General features: G+C 38.6%; 2 protein-coding genes and 1 non-coding gene across 5 annotated transcripts; 2 read left to right on the top strand and 1 right to left on the bottom strand.

Annotated features, from left to right (window-relative positions):
- Positions 1-620: 620 nt before the first annotated feature.
- Positions 621-727, top strand: LOC118492892. Its single transcript, XR_004894893.1, has one exon. It is a non-coding gene; the product is annotated as a small nucleolar RNA R71 (small nucleolar RNA).
- Positions 728-9,928: 9,201 nt separating this feature from the next.
- On the top strand, positions 9,929-14,152 carry LOC110943714 (receptor-like protein kinase THESEUS 1). Its single transcript, XM_022185448.2, has 2 exons — positions 9,929-10,058; positions 13,077-14,152. The coding sequence occupies exons 1-2, from the start codon at positions 9,929-9,931 to the stop codon at positions 14,150-14,152; spliced, it is 1,206 nt and encodes a 401-aa protein (XP_022041140.2).
- Positions 14,153-14,589: 437 nt separating this feature from the next.
- On the bottom strand, positions 14,590-15,369 carry LOC110941469. 3 transcript variants are annotated; one of them, XR_004894549.1, is made up of 2 exons: positions 15,220-15,344; positions 14,590-15,123 (listed from the first exon to the last, which is right to left on the bottom strand). XR_004894549.1 is itself a non-coding variant. In XM_022183104.2 (2 exons), the coding sequence occupies exons 1-2, from the start codon at positions 15,332-15,334 to the stop codon at positions 14,760-14,762; spliced, it is 465 nt and encodes a 154-aa protein (XP_022038796.1). In that variant the 5' UTR covers positions 15,335-15,369; the 3' UTR covers positions 14,590-14,759. The 3 variants fall into 3 exon arrangements, 2 of the variants coding, with proteins under 2 accessions (XP_022038796.1, XP_035846664.1); XM_022183104.2 differs by having other exon boundaries at positions 14,590-15,109; positions 15,220-15,369; XM_035990771.1 differs by having other exon boundaries at positions 14,590-15,142; positions 15,220-15,364.
- Between the last annotated feature and the right edge of the window lie 5,687 nt (positions 15,370-21,056).

Raw genomic sequence — 21,056 nt, forward strand, 5'->3', positions numbered from 1 at the left:
GTAGGAATCTTTCCGAATTTTTCTTGTCAGTGTCAGAGACGAGGCGAGATATAGTATCTTCGAGCCTTTCTCTTCCACTTTGTTGTTGAGTGAAATTTTGTGACTCATTTCTTGATTGCTGAAAGTTTGTTCGTTGTGGTTGTTGGTTACTACTATTGCCGGGCTCCCTCCAACCAAAGTTTGGGTGGTTTCGCCATCCTTGGTTGAAGGTCCCCGTTGGAGGACCCGACGGCCTAGGTCTATTGTCAATGTAGTTTACCATTTCTTGTTGATCGTCCGTTTCTTTCATGCAACTCCAATTTTCATGTGACCCACCACACCCCTCACAAGCCATAACCGAGACTGTTTTTGTCATTTCTAGTTTTTTTATTTTTGAAGAAAGGGCCTCGATTTGGGCTTGTAGAGAGGTGCTTTCGTCCACCTTATGGGCGCCCGGGGCGATAGTTTTATTTCCCCGGGGAGTGTGCCATTGAAAATTGGTTTGAGCAATTTCCTCAATTTGATTATATATTTCGTGTGGGCGTCGATTACCTAAAAGTCCCCCGGAGCTAGAATCGAGTGTCTGCCTAGTATGTGGCAACAACCCATTGTAGAAAGTGGATACTTGTTGCCATATTGCGAGGCCGTGATGGGGACACTTGCGTAATAGTTCCTTGAACCTTTCCCAAGTTTCATATAAGGATTCCCCGTCCTCTTGTGAGTATGTGTTAATTTCAGCCATTAATTTAGCAGTTTTAGAAGGAGGGAAATACTTATATAGAAATTTTTGGGCTAGTTCATCCCAGGTGTTTACCGATCCAGCTGGGAGGGTGTTGAGCCAAGCTTTCGCTCGGTCTTTTAGTGAGAATGGAAACATACGAAGGCGGATGGCGTCGTTTGATGCTCCATTGATCCGAAATGTATCACATATTTCTAAGAAATTAGTTATATGTAGATGGGGATCCTCGTCCGCGAGCCCGTGAAAGGTTGCGGAGTTTTGGAGCATTTGTATCAAGTGCGGTCGAAGTTCGAAGTTATTGGCTTCGACATTCGGGGCATTGATAGCGGCGCCGAGATTACCTACGGTGGGCCGTAAGTAATCCATGAGGGTACGTTGGTCCGCCATTGGGGTTGGGTCACCCGAAACTTTCTCTTGGTTTTTGGCTTTTAACCTTTTTCTGAGAAAGCGTTCGGGTTCTTCTAATGGTTCCTTTATGTCTTTATTGGAACTGGAGCTCATACACTACGCGAGGTTGGCGTCGGGTTCCAAGTCCTGCAATAAAAACAGAAAAGAATGTTGGTCAGAAGGTTCACCACGGCCCCGTGTCGAGCGAACACGGCCCCGTGGTCGGAGATACAGTGGTTGTTTTTCAGATCCCAGTTACTGGAAGTTGGACACGACCCCGTGTTGCACCGACACGGCCCCGTGGTCAGCCTCCTGTTAACTTGAAAAACAAAAACTGCCAGTGACGTTGCTGAGCACGGCCCGTGTCCGACCAGGCACGGCCCCGTGCTGAGCTCTGCAGAAGCTGAAAAATCTAAAAAAAATCCTAAAAAATTAAAGAAAAATAAAAAGATGATTAGGCCGTTGATTCCTAACTTTCTTAAAATCCTTGTGTCCCCGGCAACGGCGCCAAAAACTTGATGTGCGTGAAGTGTGTTATATTTTTAGATGTTTATTTAAGCCCTTTTTACACTTTTAGCCAAGTTTTAAATTTATAAAACACGATATTCACTAACACTAAACACACATATGGGCAAGTGCACCCATCGTGGACGTAGTATAGTGTTGGTAAGATACCGAGGTCGTCCAAGGACACAAGAGCTTTTAATACCGGTTTATCCTCAACGTCTAATCAAATCAAAAAGTTAGAAAAATGTTTTAAACTAAGAAAAATAAAAACTAACTAAATGCTGAAAAAGAAAATAAAATAAAAACAGATAGACAAGATGAATCACTTGGATCCGACACGTGTATTAGTATAACCTTTGATTATTTTCGCACTTTTGCACTTGTTTAAGAGATTATCTTAGTTATTGTAGTAGGCCCCTCTTTTGAAGGCGACGTTACTCTCAACCCAGTAGTTTGAGTCAGCAAGGATACAATCCTAAAGGGTCGGATTATTGAAAGATAATGAATTAAGTTATTAATGCAAATTATGGTAGGCCCCGCTTTTGGCGGTGACGTTACCCTCGGCTAAGTAGTCTGAGTCAGCAGGGATACAGTCCTAAATAGCCGGGTTATAGTATTAATAGTAGTTAGCTTATGAGGGGGTCAAAGAGTTTGGATCCCCGCCATCCAATACCTATGGGCATTGAAGGAGATCCTACTAAATTTGACCCAGGTCCCAAGCAGGACCTCTAAACGCTGAACAAGGGCAAGACCTTTACCAAACCGTTCCCTTAACCCCCGACCAGGTAGCCAACATACCTCCATATAGACCGTGGAGATATGAATGGTGAAAATCTTTTATTTTATATAGACAGTAAAATAATGCCAAGACACCACGGACAAACGATAAGGAAAGATCACCTTCAACATAAGTAACTAGTTATTAAAGTCATTAATACAAAACCAAATAAAAAGTGCAAAAGATTAAAAATAAAAAGTATTATACTAAACACTTGTCTTCACCAAGTGATGTAAGAGACTTAGGCAAACATGGCCTTGATTGTCAAGAACTCTTACGATCAATCTTGGATCCCGAGACGACTCACACACTCTATGATGGACAATGGATGATGGTGGTGGATGATGGTGTTATGGTGGTGGTGGGTGGTGGATGAAGTGTGAGAGAGGTGGTGTGCCAAGGGATGAGAGAGAATGAAGCCAAGCTCCTCTATTTATAGGCTGAACAGAACGCTGGACACGGCCCCGTGTTCGCTGAACACGGCCCCGTGCCCGTCTGACATTCTCTCTCTTCATTAATTGTAATTGCGAATTACAATTAATGCGCCTGCTGTACTTTCAACACGCCCCCGTGTCCGCTGGGCACGGCCCCGTGGTGAGCAATGGAAGCTTCTACTGGTTTGTCTTTTCTGCTGCTTCCTGGGCACGCCCCCGTGTTCACTGGACACGGGGCGTGTTCAGGCTCTGTTCTCTTCTCTTTGTCTTGGGAGGTGCCGTTTAGGGTCCGGGCAGTTTACTTTTGTTCCTTTTCTTGTATTTATGGTAGAATTAGTGGTCTTTTTGCTTCTTTTGTGATTTTGAGCTCATTTCATCCTGAAAATACAAAAGGAAGACAAAAACACTCTTTTTCCAACATTAGTACTTAAAAAGGGTTAGTTTTATGCCTTAATTGATGTGTTTTATATGTTGCATTTTACACACATCAAAGGGGCAGAGGTAGAACCTACATTTCTCCCACGGTTGGAATTACCGTAACGGAATTCCTGGGTAAGCTTTTGAGCTAGGTTCCTTCTCTGGTCTTCTTCTCGTGTACGCACTAACTCATCTATCAAGGTATTTGCTAATTCTACAGCTTCTTCTATAGTCTTGGGTCTAGCTGCCTTGACTATATGCCTAATCTCACTGATTAATCCCCAGATGTAACGGGAGATTAATACTGGTTCCGGTGATGCAAGGGTTGGCACTATTCTAGCATATTCAAAGAATAATGTAGTGGAACCCTTACTATCCATTCCGGTCATTCCAAGGTTTAGGAACTTATTTGCTATCTGTTCTTTTTCATTGGGAGGGCAGAATTTCCTTTCCACAATGTCCTTAAATTCCTCCCATTCCATATTGTAAACACTATCACTACCCCTAGACTGGAGGATAGTGTTCCACCATTCTAAGGCTGAGTTCTTAAACAAATTGGAAGCAAACATTATCTTATCCTCTTTCGCGCACTTGCTTATTTTTAAGACAGCCTCAGTCTTTTCTATCCAGCGTAGAGCTGCAACGACCCCTTCATTGCCCGAGAATTCCATTGGTTTACAAGACCAGAATTCCTTATAAGAACAACCATAAGATATGGTTCTTCTTCTGTTGGGAATGGGCACTTGAAGTATGGGTCTATTGTTTACGCTGTGTTCCGGTTCAGTTGGTCACTTACTGCCATTGTTACTTTTATTATCAGCTTCCCTAACTGTTTTGATAATATATGGCATTGCATCTATTATCCCTTGTGCCACTATGTGTTGGATGGCACTATTATCCACTTGGTTTCCATTGTTATCGTTGTCCGGATTATCATTATTCGGGTTATTGTCGTTCTAGTTATTATCATTCTGGTTTTCCTGGTGCACTTCGTTGTCCATCTGAATTTTAAACATTTACCACGTATTAATATCACAAAATAATATTTAATACAATCAATCACACAACACGCATGTTGATCAAAAACGTCGAACATTGTGACTTACTCTTTCTTATATATAGTAGACATCTAATACAAACTTGTCACACCCCCAAAATACCATATGCGGAAACACCGCGGGACGTGTGACGTACCAGGATCCAAGCCACCAATCACATTGAACTATAATAAATATTTAAACAAAACATTCCATTCATTTCATAATATAATTCCAAGTCATAAGTTAAAACCAAAGTAAACGTTCAGCGGAAGCATAATGTAAATTGTTAATCAATTGTTTCAAAACAAGTGTTCAAAACCAACGAAACAAGTATCCAAGAGTCTCCACCCATGACCACTCCAGCACTCCCAGATAGCAAGTCCATAACCAAGAATCTAACGACTTGCAAGCATGCAGACAAGTGTGTCAGACGACGCTGGTGAGTTCAAAGTTTGTTGACACGTTTAGTTACCAGATATGAGTATAAAACATTTCAGAGATTAGATGTTGTTATTAACTCGATTACCGCAGATGGCTCCTGATTATTTGCCCAAACCCCAATGCTCTATCATACATTGGTCAAGTGGTTAAGGTAATTAGTTCACGACCGTCCTCCCCGGTACAGTGTGAGGGTGCCAAACCTAATAGCGCTATCAACTAATAACCCCGTTGCCTCCCCGGCAACCAATCGGTATATGTTGGGACTTAATGATAGAAATGAGTGTAATAACCAACATCCCAATAACCCGACGTTCCTCCCCGGAATGATTACCAGATGTCCCTCCCCGGGACGCATGCTTGGAAAAAGAGCAGTGAACTCACCTTGGTTTGCTCGGTTTGTTAAGTTACCCGTTTCCAAGTTAATCAACCAACCCTACCGTGGTTACCAATGAATATCAGTTTCACAATTAACTAAGTCATTATTTTCACACAGATTGCATCTCTCATAAGATCACAGTATATCAGGTAGCCAATATACCTTTCTAGTGCAAGTTCACATCTCATGTGACTGTTATAAGTAACACATAACATAATAGGTGGGTTTGTTATACCAACTATTCGAACCAAGTTTCTTATTATCATTGACATGTAACATGGACCGTGTACACACACAAGTATCTATCATCATTAACATCACAGGCACCTACTGTTCACTTCAGTGACTTACACGACGAAACACCCTTTGTAACGAAAGATAATCTTTCGTCAAGGTGAAGTGTGATGAAAGACCCATATGTTTCATCGAGATGCTCGTCGACGAACAACCCATGTTTCGTCGAGATGCTTGTCGACAAAACAACCCATGTTTCGTCAACCTATGTTTCGTCGACTATCCTTGAAAGTTTCTTCATTTTCCTAAACCCTAATGTTCACAGTTACCTTATCGCCAATCACAACCCAATCGGTTTCTAGATTCATCATGCAAACACCACCATTGTTATTATCACAGTTTACCAAGCTTTCAATTAATCCACATAACCCTAACTTAACATATCATAACATACTGTAATTGATGATCACATAGATCTATTGGTTTATTACTATCAAGAGTCATCATATAACTATGATCTAAACATTCAGGTCAGATCCTATGAAAGCATCCGTTAATCATGAATAACCGATAGCAATATAAAGATTATGAAACGTTCGAAACCCTAACCAACACAATACATCAGTCCGGTTTCTAACAAGATCCTATATTCACAAAAGATTACATGCACCACAAAAATCATCAAACAATTTGTTAAGTGTTGACAGAATGCTAACTGAATGAGGAGATGTTTCCAACAGTGCAAAAGAATTCGAGCAAGATGAAGAGTGCTGCCGACGGTTTGTTGAGAGAACGAGCTAGGGTTTTAAAATCATTATCTATGGTACATATATATGCATATATCCGAGTCCCAGCTTCACTTGGGCCGAAAGCCCATACGGCAGCCCATCCCCTTGACGAAACATCATTTTTCGTCGGGCAAGGGAGTGGCGAAATACATCTTTCGTCGAGCAGCCAATGGCGAAATATATATTTTTCGCCAAGCAGTGTTGTGACTAAACGGTTTTTGTCGTAAAAGGTTTTTATTAAATAAACAATCATTAAACTACCAAAAACATTCCAACATAACACACATAATACCATGTACAACGAAATATAAAACAGGTGATGCGTAAGGGAAAGGTCTTGAAATCTCGGGTTATCACAAAACTGATACTGGAATTTAAAATTGCAATACTACTATGCATCTATAGCTATCGTTTAGATTTTTTTATACACACATATTATATATATATATGTATATATATATACCACCACCATCACGGATATGGGTTCATCCAGAACTCCATATTACGCTCGTCATACTTCCAGACGAGTCGCTCTCCAACCTGCCTCATCCTCTTGCTGCTTTCTAAAATCTCCTCTCCGAAAGTTCGGAGCTCTTGCACATTTTCTGCACTCATTGGGGGTGCAGGTGCTGGGACTGGGTTTAGGAACTGGGGCATGGGTTCCTGGTATGGGTATGGATTCTCTAGAATTTCTCTAATGTATTCATTGTTATCATAGTAGGGATCTAGAGGGTCCAAACCTGGGTAGGCTGCTAGATTCGACATGGGTTCATCTTGGAGTATTGGGTAACGCTGCTGGTAATCCCTATGTTCATCTAACCACGGGTCGTAGTCTGGGTCTAAGGGATTGGCTGCTGGTATCCTAGGTATCTCTTCTGGGTTGAAATCATGCATTTGGATTTGATTGTCTGGGTTACTTTCTATTTCCATTGGCTGGGTGGGAAACAAGGGTAATGGTTGAGGTGCTATTATTTGCTCCAGGTTAGGGTCGGTAGCTGTGGTTGCTAGGATATGGAAATTGGCTAAACTCCTATTAAGCATATCCTGTGTGTGGGCATCTGTCTCTCTTTTAGCGGCTGCTAGGGCTCGCTGTTGTTGCAACTTTTTCATTCTTTTCCTACGTTCATGCGCTCCTTTACTGAACCATCCTCTCTTTTTAGGAGAGAATGGCTCTTCAGACTGAGCCTTAAACACGAATACCCTGTCTTCATTGTCAGCTGAATACCCTGAAAGGGCAGGCTGTGAAGAGGTGCCTTCGCTCCTAGGTGAGCTGGACAACTGACGGTAGGCGTCGGAAGGTCCTTGTTTGCTCATACTGTAAACTAACAAATAGTCAAATAACACACAAGAATAATATACAATTATGCACGTAGTTCCGTAGAAAATTTCCTAACACTTTGGATAATATTTTGGTGTCAGCAGAACACTTCTATGGCTGAATCCGTGTCTTAGCTCTGATACCATCTTCTGTCGCAACCCCCGTCCGCTAACATCCCGGGAACGGGCGGCCGCGGCCAGTTTTGGTGGTATCTGTGTTTTATCATTTTTTGGCAGCGGAATTTTCATCAGGACCGTAGTTAGGAAATATTTTATCAGAGTAAAATACCACACTTTCATAATAATATTAAACACGTGGGAAAGATCCCAAGTATTAAGTACACACATTTTCATAGGGATATACCCTATTTTATTTAATAAAAACAACTCTTTATTTTAGGTAACTTTATAGCCACTTTTCCAAGCCTTCAATGCTGTCCAGCTGGCTTCTATTTTGATTTTCACATTTTGTTACCTGAAACACGTTTAAAAATATTTTGTCAGTGCTGATGAGTAAATCTCAGTTTAATCAAGTTAAGTAAAACCATTGTACAGTATTGAGGGCGGTCGCACAATTACATTTGTTTCCATCTACTTAATTTCCACCCACGGTACTATCAACCCGACTTGTGGTCATGTTACTCCTCGCAAGGTAGTAACAAATTTTGTATACAAAACCCCAACATACCGACGATAATTGTAGAATACAAGTACTCAATCACTGTTTAATGTAATTTAATTAAGTGAGGTTTGTAAAAACAATTAACAAAAAGGAGATTACTCACATTGCTGTCTTAGGTTTTCCTTTAGGGTTTCTTGGTGATTATCTATTAAATACACAAATGCACACACGTTAGTATAATAACCCAATATTTACATTAGTAATACCCTCCCCGAGACGGCATTCCAACGACTACGTCGGGCAGAACCTCGACAGCCGCTACGGAACCCTGGATCAATCGGGCAACGTATCTAATACGTAACCGGGGTAATGATACTTACAACGGAGCAGAACTTCGTTATTTAGGGGGTATACTACCCGAAAATTATAATTGCTATTCAGAATATTGAGAGAGAGATCGAGAGATGAACGAATTAAATATGAGGCTGGAGGCCTCAATTTATAGGCGACCTTTCGACTTCCCTCGCGGGCCGCGAAGGACGTAGCCAAGGGCTACGCGGCCCGCGTAGTAGGGGTAGTAGGGCCTAGCTTGGCCTGGTCACCACTATAGGCTCGACACTTGTACACCACGTGACAGCTCAGGGCTGCGCCTGTTCTCCTATCTGTCGCGGCCCGCATAAGACTCCTAAGGGGTCTTCGCGCCCCGCGACATCCCATTAAAATTTGTTTTTATTTAATTAATAAAAATAAAGGTATTTGGGGTCCGTTTTTGCATACGGGGTGTATTTTAGGGTGTGTAGGGACACTTCAAAATGTGTTAGGCTGTCGGATTATTTTAGGAGGGTTGTTATATTATCCACATAGTTTTTCAACATTTTGAAGAATGGAAACGATCTTTCAGCTGATTTAGGAAGAAAAGCTTCATGGCAGCTATCTTCCCATTGAGGCTTTCTACTTCTTTCTTGGTCTTTGTGGATTTCATTTCTAGGATAGCACGGGTCTTGTCTAGATTAGGTTTGATGCTTTACTTCCCTACCATGTGACCACGGAACTTATCTTCTTCAAAACTGAAACAACATTTGATTGGGTTTAGTTTCATGTTGATTGCCTTGAGGTTTTCAAATGTCTCTTTGATGTCTTTGATCATACCTTCCTCCGTGTGGCATTTGATTACTAGGTCGTCGACGTATGTTTCCATGTTTCTCCCAATTTGTTTGGAGAAGGCTTTGTCCACAAGCCATTGGTATGTTGCTCCTGCGATTTTTAACCCCGAAAGACTTCTTTTTATAGCAGAAGATACCTTAATCGGTGTGGAATGCCATTTTCTTTGCATCTTCTTTTTCATCTTTATTTGGTGATACCCTTTGTAGGCATCAAGGAAGCATTTGTATTCGAAACCAGTAAGGGAATGCACCTTACAATCGATCTTAGGAAAAGGATAGCAATCCTTAGGACATGCCTTGTTGAGATCTTTGAAGTCAACACACATTCGCCAGGAAGCATCAGGCTTCTTTACCATAACAGGGTTGGATAATCAAGAGTGGTATTGTACTTCCCTTAATATTCCAGCCTTCACTAGCTTCTCTACTTCTTGACAGGTAGCCATGCTTCTTCTAGGCAACAGGTTTGTGTGTTGGAGCTATGTTTAGTGGAGGTTCCGTGATATATCGTGGTATACCGACCATGTCGTCGGCATACCATGCAAACACATCGTTGTTGCTTCGGAGGAGATCCTTGAGCCTATTCTTTGTTTCCTCAGGGAGGTAACCATTTATCTTAACGGTTTGTTCTGGGTGATTGTTATTGATGCTTATTTCTTCCACTGGTTCCCGTCTTTCATTGCTTTCCCCTTCTTCTTCGTCTACTTCCATGGAAGCAACCAAAAGAGCTTCCTGTGTTGGTGTTCACGAGGCAATCCCTCTATCTGTTAGGAACTTCATCATCCCATGTGTCATAGAGACTACAACATCGAATGCAGAGATGTCGGGTCTATCGATTAGTAAGTTATAATTGGACGGGGACTTTATAACTATGAATGTCAGTTCTTCGGTTCGGGAGAGGTCTCCATCCTGGAAGCAGACACTAAGAGTAAGCTTCCCAGGGGTTGTAACTTTTCCCAGGTGAAGCTTCTCAGGGACGTGTTAGTGGTTTCTAAACGAGCCTTTTACTCTTCTTTGAGTTGGTTGAAGCATCTTTCGTACATCACATTCGATGTTGCCCCCCGGATCCATGTACACCCTATCAGTGGGGGAGCCTTCTAGCTCAGCTTCCACGATGATTGGTGTTTCTAACTTGTTGTTGGGATCAGTTGGGGGAAGCATATGCATTGTTGGTTCCAAGACCATGTTCGTCTTCTTTTTTCCTCTTTCCCATCTTTTACCCATACCATGTTGACACCAACCTCTTTCTTTCCCTCCTTCTCGTCTTTGATATCTTTCACCAAGTGAGCCAACTTGCCCGTTTTGACAGCTTCTTCTATTCTTTTCTTTAGTTGGAAGCAATCGTTGGTGTGGTGTCCAGTGTCATTGTGGAAAGCACAGAATTTGCTTGTGCCTTTTCTACTTAAGGGTTTCGTGAGGGGTCATAGAGATCTGAAGCTATACTTGACCTCCTCGGTTAACAATTCTCTTGAGGTGTCTTGGTTAAGGTAGTGAAGATTAGGGCTGTTCATAAGCCGAGCCGAGCTAGGGCAAGCTCGGGCTCGGCTCGATTATAAATTGAGCCGGCTCGGCTCGGCTCGGATTTGAAACCGAGGTGAAAATCTAAGCTCGGGCTCGGCTTCGTTTTAAACCGAGCTGGCTCGGCTCGACTTGGTTTGGTTTGATTTTAAAAATAAAAGTTAATACGTAGCTCTCAAAATTAAATATTCTAAAATATTATTCAATACTTCAAAAGAACATATTCAAAATAAGTTCAACCTAATACATTACAAGCCAAAATCACGTTCAACAATGCAAAATAAGTTTTATATATCAAGTAAATACAATATTTGTTCATTAGCACGACAATCAGCCTTTAAATATGTCATAGATATCAAACTACAAGCCTAAATACATGTAAATAATAATCATTTTTTTATAATATATTATAAGTAAAATAATTCGAGCTAAGCCAAGCCGAGCTACCAAGCGAGCCAAACCGAGCCAATTTGGCTCGTCACGAGCTGAGCCGAGCTAGGCTCACTTTCTAACCCAGCCGAGCCGGCTCAGCTCACTTCAAACCGAGCCATATCGAGCAAGCTTTTTCCGAGCTAAATCCGAGCGATCTTCAAGCGAGCTTTTTGGACAGCCCTAGTGAAGATGTGTTTTTCCTTCTCGTATCCCTTGTTTGGACGTGGCGACCTTCTTCTCTCGTCAGACCTTCTACCTTTGTAGGGCCTGGACGACCGTCTCTAGGACAATCACAAAAATAAATGGACTCAATGCTAACCCTTGGTGGAGTCCTACCTCCATTGAAAAAGAAATCAATATCCTCTACCGATGCACAAACACTAGTTTTAGTATTAACATAAATATCCTTAATTAAGTCTGTATACTTTCTAGGAACCCCTTTGTGTAAATTATCCCATTATGTCTCTGTTTGTTGAAGACTATTAACTTAGTTATTTTTGAAAATCTACAGTGTTACACCACATAATTACATAAAATTAGTATGACTGTAGTCATAGGATGAAATAGTAGGGGGTTGAGTGTAGTTATTTCAAAGTTACTCTTTTGCAACTTGCAAACAATAATCGATTTCTTGAGTTATAAAAAGGCGGACATATCAAATATAGACAATACTTTTTATGTAGCTTTATCCGAACCAAAATAATGCAATAATTATGATATCCACGAGCGAAACATCTATTCAAAACTAGACTTTGTTAACCTTGTCTATTATTTAATTTTATAACTTTTTTACATCTAGGTTGATACAGGTGTTAAGTTCAAACCTCACATATAACATAGTTTAAAAGAAATTCGTCATTAAAGAAAAACACATTGAGTCCCTTATATTTTTTTATATATTTTGATTTGATGTGTAAAAGATTAGTTAAATCTTTATTAAAAAGTGCATTGCAATTAACTACCTTTATATTTACTATAATATGGCAATTTATGTAGATCTTGTGAAGCCAATAATCTATAACACCAAAAGAGAAAAGATATAAAATTAAATTACATTTTTCTGTTTTGTATGTAATGACAGTTTGTATGAATGGTAAAATAAACCCAACCAAACTCTATATTTTCATGTGACATCAAATATCTTGTTTGATGATTGGTCAGGATCTGTGTCTCTTCAAACTTTGAAAAACTTTTTGAGGCTTACAGATAATTAAAAATCATCTTCAAATTATATGTAGATTGGATTCTAGTTGTCATAACCTAACGATATTGTCTTTATTCCATTCATTTATTCCTAAACATGTAATTAAGTATTCCTTTATTGTATATATTTACAATATAAAAACTTTTAGATAACTTTTTCATATTACTTATAATTTTAAAATGGTATATGCAGTGTGTGTGTATATAGAGAAAAATGCCCGGATAGTCCCTGTGGTTTCGCATTTTTTCACCTATAGTTCTCAACTTTCTAAAATTACCTGAATAGTCCCCAACTTTTCATTTTTTGTTCCCGGATAGTCCCTGTGTCTAACTTCAGTTTGTTTTCTCTGTTAAATGGGTGTGAAATGACCAATTTACCCTTTTCTTTAAAAGACCAAACCACAGGGACTATCCGGGTATTTAATAAATAAAAAAATAAAAATCTAATTAGTAACTAAAATTTCAAGTGGACCCCACCTAAATCACCACCCACCTCTTCTTCATCCCACACCACCTACAACCACCCATCTTCACCATCATCTTCAACTTCATCCACCACTCTTCCACCACCACCCCTTTGTTTTCTCTTCACCACACCACCTGCAACCACCCTTTGTCCGGTTCGAACCACCTGTTTAAAGAGTACTCGATAAATGTTACTTCCGGTTCGTTGCTTTTGAATTTTATCCCTTCAAACAATTCAGTTGCGTTTGTTAACGCGATTGAAGTCGTATCTGTACCCGACTATTTGATCCCGAATGAAGCCACATCTGTATTCCCGATTACCACAATTAACGGGCTTTCGAATCAAGCATTCGAAACTATGTACCGTTTGAATATGGGCGGTCCGAAACTCGCCCCGCAAAACGATACATTGGGAAGAACTTGGGAAAATGATAAAAAGTATCTTCATGTGAACGGATCAGCTGCAAGTGTCTCGGTCATCCCGTCAATTATAAAGTATATCGAAAGTGTCACACCCGAAATTGCACCAAATTGGGTGTACGCAACTGCTCAAACAATGGGAAATGCTAATGTTGCTAATTTGGACTTCAATATCACTTGGGTTCTTCCGGTTGATCCCGATTTCACTTACTTTGTTCGTGCGCATTTTTGCGATATCGTGAGCACGTCTCTAAACACCCTTGTGTTCAATTTATTTATAAATTCCGAGAATGCGTATCCCGATATTGATTTATCGACATTAATCGGTAACCTCGATGTGCCTGTTTACAAAGATTTTGTCTGCAATTCATCCGATAATTTAAGCACTTTGACTGTAAGTATCGGTCCGGATAGTGTTGCGGATTATCAAAACGCGGTTTTGAACGGTCTCGAAATCTTGAAAATTAGCAACGAGGCTCGAAGCTTAGACGGGCTTACTTCCGTGGAGAATTTTGTTTTGTTTCCGTCGAAGAAAACTACAAAACCCGGTTTGGTTATCGGATGTGTTTTAGCCGGTTTGGTTGCGATAGTCGGTTTACTTTTGTGTTATTGTTTCTTGGTGGCGAAAAGATCGAAAACGGGTAATCAAAAATCGTCATGGTTACCACTTCCGTTACATGGAAACTCACTCACCATGACGAAAGTCTCAACCTTTTCTCAAAAAAGCGGAACCGCAAGCTGCATCTCGTTGGCGTCATGTAATCTTGGTAGAACCTTTATGCAGGAACAGGACAAAGGGTTGGTGGTGGAAGAGTGGTGGATGAAGTTGAAGATGATGGTGAAGATGGGTGGTTGCAGGTGGTGTGGGATGAAGAAGAGGTGGGTGGTGATTTAGGTGGGGTCCACTTGAAATTTTAGTTACTAATTAGATTTTTATTTTTTTATTTATTAAATACCCGAATAGTCCCTGTGGTTTGGCATTTTAAAGAAAAGGGTAAATTGGTCATTTCACACCCACTTAACAGAGAAAACAAACTGAAGTTAGACCCAGGGACTATCCGGGAACAAAAAATGAAAAGTTGGGGACTATTCAGGTAATTTTAGAAAGTTGGGGACTATAGGTGAAAAAATGCGAAACCACAGGGACTATCCGGGCATTTTTCTCGTGTATATATATATATATATATATATATATATATATATATATATATATATATATTATTTATAAATAGATATATTATATCCTTAACCTCTTAGGATCTTTGAATGCCGATGTCGACCTACTATATATCTATTTATTACAAGCAAAAATGAAAGAAAAAAACATGGATATAAGGACCCAAAAAACATATATAAATCTAGGAAACCATAAAAGCATCATCCACTTAAATCAAACAATATAATTAAATTACAATTCCTAAGCTTCCCCTTGACAAATAATTTTAAGGGAGTTATTTATTATCTTTTATTTGTTATGGATTTTAGTATTTTACAAAGTTGTTCTAGCAGCTCTTTCTGGGCTTGCTTTTTCTCCTGCTTCTTCTTGGTTGATCCTTAGTAGCAGTAGGAGATGGTGCTTCTTTTGCTTCTTCTTTGATCAATTCTTCATTTGACTTTTCATCCTTTGACTTTGCTTTCTTTGACAACATGTCTTCTTGCAAATCTTGATTTGTTTCATCATCATCTTCTTCACTTTTCTCCACAACTTTTCTTGGCCTCCCTCTCTTCCTTGGAGTAACTTGTTGTACTTGTTTCTGTTCCACTTGTACCTCTCCAATCACAGATGAAGATTCTGCTATTGCTAATGATAACTCCTTTGTTTTCATTTGTAACTTCTTCTTTCCCTTCAAATCTTTTTCAAAAACCCTCCAAAAAGATTCAATATCTTTATGTAAAATAATCACTACCCTTTATAATTTTTACAAAATAAATCATATAAAATCATTGAAATATATATATTACCATGCAAGCGTTGAATATCTAGCAGAATGAGAACAGTAAGATGAGGAGGAAATGAGGTCGAAAGATAGTGTGTTGATAAAGTGGGGATAATGAGAAGACTACTACTACTACTCATCCTTTGTCTTAGCTTTAGTTTGTTCTATTTCTTTTACATTATATTTTTATATTTCTTCTTTTTGTATAATTCATGTAATGGTCCTCAATCTTTGTTCAAATATGAGTGTGACCTCTAACAAGTATGTATGCAATTCATGCCCTATAACTTCACCAAAAGATCGAACATCTTTTTCACACACTTAAAGTTGTAAGTGTACAAAAACTTTATATTATCTCACGTTAGTTGTCTAATTTTAGGAACTCTTATTTTGTATATCATTTTTGTATTGCATCGGACCCAAAAACATATATAGAACAAGCATATATATCTAGAAGACTAAGCTAACTAAACTTAATGATCCCTTATTTTGAATCGAAATTTTATAAAAATAGGATGTTTTAAAAAAAGTATTTGTAAAAAATAAAAATAAAAATAAGTGGTTTTATTTACTAGGCTCAAACTATCGGCACACCCTTGGTGCCTATTTGCACACTTTAAGGTTTATGTACGCTGCGTACAGGCATGTACGCAGCGCATAGAAGTACACAAATTTCAGTGTCCGACACCAATCAAGCACAGAATCTCGTGGAGGCAGACGGTACGGTCGAGGAGGTAACCCCTCACGTTTTCGTCGCTCCAGCGCCTCGTCAACCAAGTTTTGGTCATTGTCGCGTGACGCGACGAGATCCTTAAGGATCGTCGCGTAGCGCGACGGGTCTAGATTCCCCGGATGCCACGTGTCACCACGTGGCAGACTTGTAGGGGCGACTCATGCCACCTAAGCCCTAGCCCACCCCGCCGCGTGACGCGGCCAGGGAATGTGGAGCCGGGCGCGTAACGCGACGCGCAGCGGGGGAATGTGGAGTCGGTCGCGTAATGCGACGGCGTCGTTTTTCAGCTCTAAATAGAATAGTTCGTGGGCATTCCAAACTGCTCAATTTCAATCTCTCTCTCTCTCTCTCTTGTTCTGTCATTCTAATCCCGAAACCCTAAACCTCGAAACTCTGCTCCAGATGAAGTGTATTAGACCCTAATCGTTGAAACGATACCTTGTCACATCGATCTAAAACCAATCAACGGATGTCAAAGTGCTATACTTTATTAAATACGTTGAGGTTTTGATCTTGTGATTATCGTTAAAGTTTGATTTGGTTTCTTACACTAATCCATGTCACATTTTGGTATATCTAGAAATTAGAACTTATAATCACGGGGCTGCTAAACCAGGAAAACTTAGTGGTTAAAGAAAACATAGCGGTTAAGAAAACCTAGCAGTTAAGAAAGCTTAGTGGTTAAGTAAAACTTAATAACTAAGGAAACTTAACAGGAAATGAAACTTAACAGCTAAGTAAGCTAAGCTAAGTTAACTAATTAATCGGCTACATAAGTTACTTAATTAAACAAATAAAATAAATTAATTAGTTAAACAAATTAAAGTAAATTAACTAGTTAAATAGTTAAAGTAAATTAATCAGCTAAATAGCTAAGTTTAACAGCAAAGCGGTTAAGCAAATTTAATAACTTCACATCTAAATAGATACATATGGTGGATAAACATCTAAATAGGTATATATGGGGTAGATGATATATAAGGAAGGTATATATAAGGAAGGCATATATTGGGAATATTTATCCAGGGAAAGTTTATACGGGGAAGGTTTATCCAGGGAATGTTTATCCAGCGAAAGTTTATCTTGGGAAGATACATATGAAACTTCATAGAAAAGAAAGACATATTCCTTACCAATAAATAGGAAGCTTAGAATTCATTTTTCTTTGCTCATTCATTATCTTCTTCTCTTTATAGTTGGTATTTTAATCAATAATGACCGATACGATATTCTCTCTGATCGATCAGGGAATCAACTAACGAACGCCAAAGTGTTGCCTGAATAAAGCTATACTTTGTTAACTTACGTTATGTTTTTGATCTCATGACCATCGTTAGGTTTGAATTGGTTTTACACTAATACGCATTCTACTCTGTTAAACTAAATGTTTAACTATCAGAAAGCTCAAAACTATAAACTTACCATCAAAATAGATGCTTGATTACCAGAAGATTCATAACTATAAAATTAGATGCTTAATTATCAGAAGGCTTAGAATTAGGAGGCCTGTTAAATCAAGAACTATAGACCTATAAGGTGAGTCATTCTCTTTTACTCAAATGATTTTGCAAAACCCTAAATGTTTTTCAGTTGTATATACAGTGATTAAATTTTTGTATTCTAAAAATACTGACGGTATGTGGGGTTTTGTACACACTACTAGTCCAACGTTGCTATTAGATAAAGAGTTAGCCAATAGTAATATAACCACAGTCATAGGAACTGCCACCTTGACAAATACTGATTTGAGTAATTGAAAGATATAAACAAATGTAAAAACCCTTGATACTGTAAATTACAATACTGTGTCTTTTTAAACAAATGAATGAAATCACCAGTATTTCTTGCTAATAAAATGTTTTTAAACATGTTTCAGGTGATTACAGTAGATCTGAATAAGAGTTATGATACGACACCAGAAGGCTTAAAAAAGAGGCTTATTTTATTAATTAAATTAAAAAATATTGTTTTATGTATTCGGGTTTATCCCCTATTAAAAGCTACATTTGTAAAACATGAGTTTTATTCCCATGTGTTATAAATAAAATTCGGGTGTTTCTAAACTCTGATATTTTTTCTAACTCACGGTCCTGATGAAATTTTCGCTGCAGTATTTTTAAAATAATCACCGGTACCACTCGATTGTTCACGGCTCCTGTCCAGTGTGTGGTCGGGGGTTGTGAGGGGGAGTACATTGTACCTTGTGATTGTATTACATTTGATGAATTCAATATGAAATCATTTTGTAATCATTCTCAAATCCAACTGTGTTGATGATGATGTGTTGATATTAATTGTTTTACTTAAATTCTCATATCTATACAATCTTTTGCAATAAAAAACATACACATCACACTCTCTCAAATCCAACATATTGTACATTGCTTTTATGTTGTTGTACCTTGGTTTGGTATTCAAAGTTGACACTATTGGTTACGAATGTTTGTTGGTGTGGTACATGTTGGTTATGCTTTTGGCTGATTCTAAACACACCCCCCCTCCTCCTGATTATACCCCCCCTTGTGAGAGGAAAACTGCCAGTCCCATGCGGGCCCCAACTGTAAGTATGTGAGAGGAAGGGGGTGTAAAAAGTAATTAGAGGGGTGTAGAAAGTAGCACCCATGCTTTTCAGCTATGTGATGGATGTTGGTTAGTAGATGGAGTGTTTTATGTTGTCATTGTTTTTAACGTTACTTTGTGGTATTATAATTTGGTTAACTTATATAAACTTAACATCTGCCTCATTTCTGTTTTCCATGTCCTATGCGATTGCGAGACGTGTATATAGGAAATGACTTTTTATTTATTTATTTATTTTTTTTTTTGAGGGGGGGGGGGGGGGAGGTAGGCAACTGAGACGACTTGAAAAAAGCAACCATTGTCCTCAAATTTATGAGCCTTCTATGTGAGATTTGCTACTTGGTCATGCACATTTAAGTTGCAATCAAATAATATACATTTTTTGTTTTGTTATTTATATTCAGGTTTTCAAGCTCAAAGACGATGATGAATGGGTTGTTACTATAGCTATTGGGACCGGTGCGGCTTCAAAAAAGCAACTGGTTACATCGATGTCTATGAACCTTTTATCGAAATTCGATAATGAGATTGCACTTTCGTACAATCGGTTTATCATTTTACTACTTAATTGAACTACATTTTAATTTAGACTAATATTTTTCCATTCAAAATGTCTACTTCGAACGAAGATGGGCAAGTTTTTGAACAGCTAAAAAAGATATTAGAAGATGTTGAGATGTCTGACCGTCGCATCACGGAGAAACTCATTGAACTAACAGAAAGAGTGAATAGCATTAGGAAGAAACAAGCGAAATTGCAGGTTGTCATTGACGCGCTTCGCACACGTTATGAAGATCCGAATAATGTTGAAAAAATAGAATAGAGTTACGTGTGTTATCCCTTTAGTATGTTGATTGTAAACAATCGCCTATGGTTTGCTTCTTTTCTTTTTGTTACGCATATACGGTGTAAAATATTTTTTAATGCCCCTGCCATAACGCGGGGATTTAACACTATTTTAGCGTAAATAACATTTATTTACATTTGATATACCTTACATCAAACTATTTGAGATTACATTATTCATATATATATTATTTCGACTACATTTATAATATGTGTATTTTTAATTAGATTTAGAGTAAAATGCCAAAATGGTCCCTGAGTTTAGCTCACTTTTGTCACTTCAGTCCAAAAATAAATCTTTTGTATCTTGGTCTCTGACGTTTCATTTTTGTTGTCATTTTCATCCAATTGGCAAACTGTGTTAGAATTTTGTGTTAATTTCTCTCTTTTCTCGTTTTCCTCATTTAAATGATGGGTATAATCGTTATTTATGCCATAATATATTTTAATTAAATGAGAAAAACAACAAAAAAGGGGAGAAGTTAACAAAAAATCTAATCCAGTTTGCTAATTGAATTAAAATGACAACAAAAATAAAACCTTAGGGATCCAGATACAAAATGTTTCATTTTTGCATTGAGGTGGTAAAAGTGGCATAAACTTGGGAACTATTTTAGCATTTTACTCATTATTAGTTTATTTAAGTTCAAATAGTAATTAAACGTATACTACTTGATAAAATTGCATAAGTGTGTGACATTTTATGATCATATGACAATATCAATGTTGTCATTTATTTTGTTTTGAGTAAATATATCCCCACCGGTGGGCCCGGAAGGGTCTCTTGTCTACCTTATAACCATTGTTTGTGTATTTATGCATCTTCTACCTTGTGGCTATGGTCAAGGACTATAACTCTATGCTACTTCTTTAAATCCTTTTGCTTGTACCACTCTACAACTAATGTGAGTCATCTAGTGCTGCAACGGTGTCGTGTGTATACAGTTTTTTTTTCATGTTCTTTTTTAATTTTCATTTCTTTTCTTTGTTTATTGTTATTTTGTCAGTTGTTGGGTCAAAAGTCTTCATATGCCGTTACCACTAGATGAAGTCCCTAGCCTTCATGTGATAGCTTCATCTTGCAAGGCTGAAAATATATAACTCAAGCAACATGTGTTAGGAAATGTTTGTCGAATGTAGGAGTTTAATGGGAAGAACATGCGATTTGATTCATGCAATCAAATGAAACATTTAATGTACCAAATTTATCAGTGGAAGATTATGTTCAAAGATTAGTTTCTCTTGTTGGTTCATTTTCATAATCTTCGTTAAGCCATGAAAATTTTTAACATAATTACTGTTGAAGCAACAAATAATAGACCAAACGTAGTAGCGAGGGTGGTTAGGCATAAGGGTTAAAGGGTTTAACCTTGCCTAACGCAGGTCGTGGGGTCCCCCCACGTTTGCAAGACGTGGAAGGAGGTTCACTAGTTTATTTTTGTTATTTGAAGATCCTATTCTGAAGCGTGTTCAGAAAAGGATGAAGAAACAAAGAGAATAAGCGTGAGTTAGATGTGAATGAGAGCAACTTGCATGAAACAAGTACACGATGTGAAGGACCAGAGTTTAAGGAAAACAAGTCTGATTGGAATGTCCTAACTCAGTGAATGAAGTGTCACTTATATAGGAGAAGACATCTCCCAAAGAGGCATTCATTTGACTAGTGAACTAGCTTGCAGCGAGGGGCTTACCCTTTCGGGGGT

Source organism: Helianthus annuus, chromosome 5, assembly GCF_002127325.2.
Source record: "Helianthus annuus cultivar XRQ/B chromosome 5, HanXRQr2.0-SUNRISE, whole genome shotgun sequence".
Lineage (NCBI taxonomy): Eukaryota > Viridiplantae > Streptophyta > Magnoliopsida > Asterales > Asteraceae > Helianthus > Helianthus annuus.

What these genes read in the sequence shown, in the direction of transcription:
- LOC110943714 (XM_022185448.2), top strand. Translation starts at nt 9,929, where the DNA reads ATGGAAGCAACCAAAAGAGCTTCCTGTGTTGGTGTTCACGAGGCAATC. An exon ending in GATGTCGGGTCTATCGATTA is followed by an intron (nt 10,059 to 13,076) that starts GTAAGTTATAAT and finishes CAAACAATTCAG; the next exon opens with TTGCGTTTGTTAACGCGATT.
- LOC110941469 (XM_035990771.1), bottom strand. Translation starts at nt 15,334, where the DNA reads ATGAGTAGTAGTAGTAGTCTTCTCATTATCCCCACTTTATCAACACAC. An exon ending in AGATATTCAACGCTTGCATG is followed by an intron (nt 15,143 to 15,219) that starts GTAATATATATA and finishes TTTTACATAAAG; the next exon opens with ATATTGAATCTTTTTGGAGG.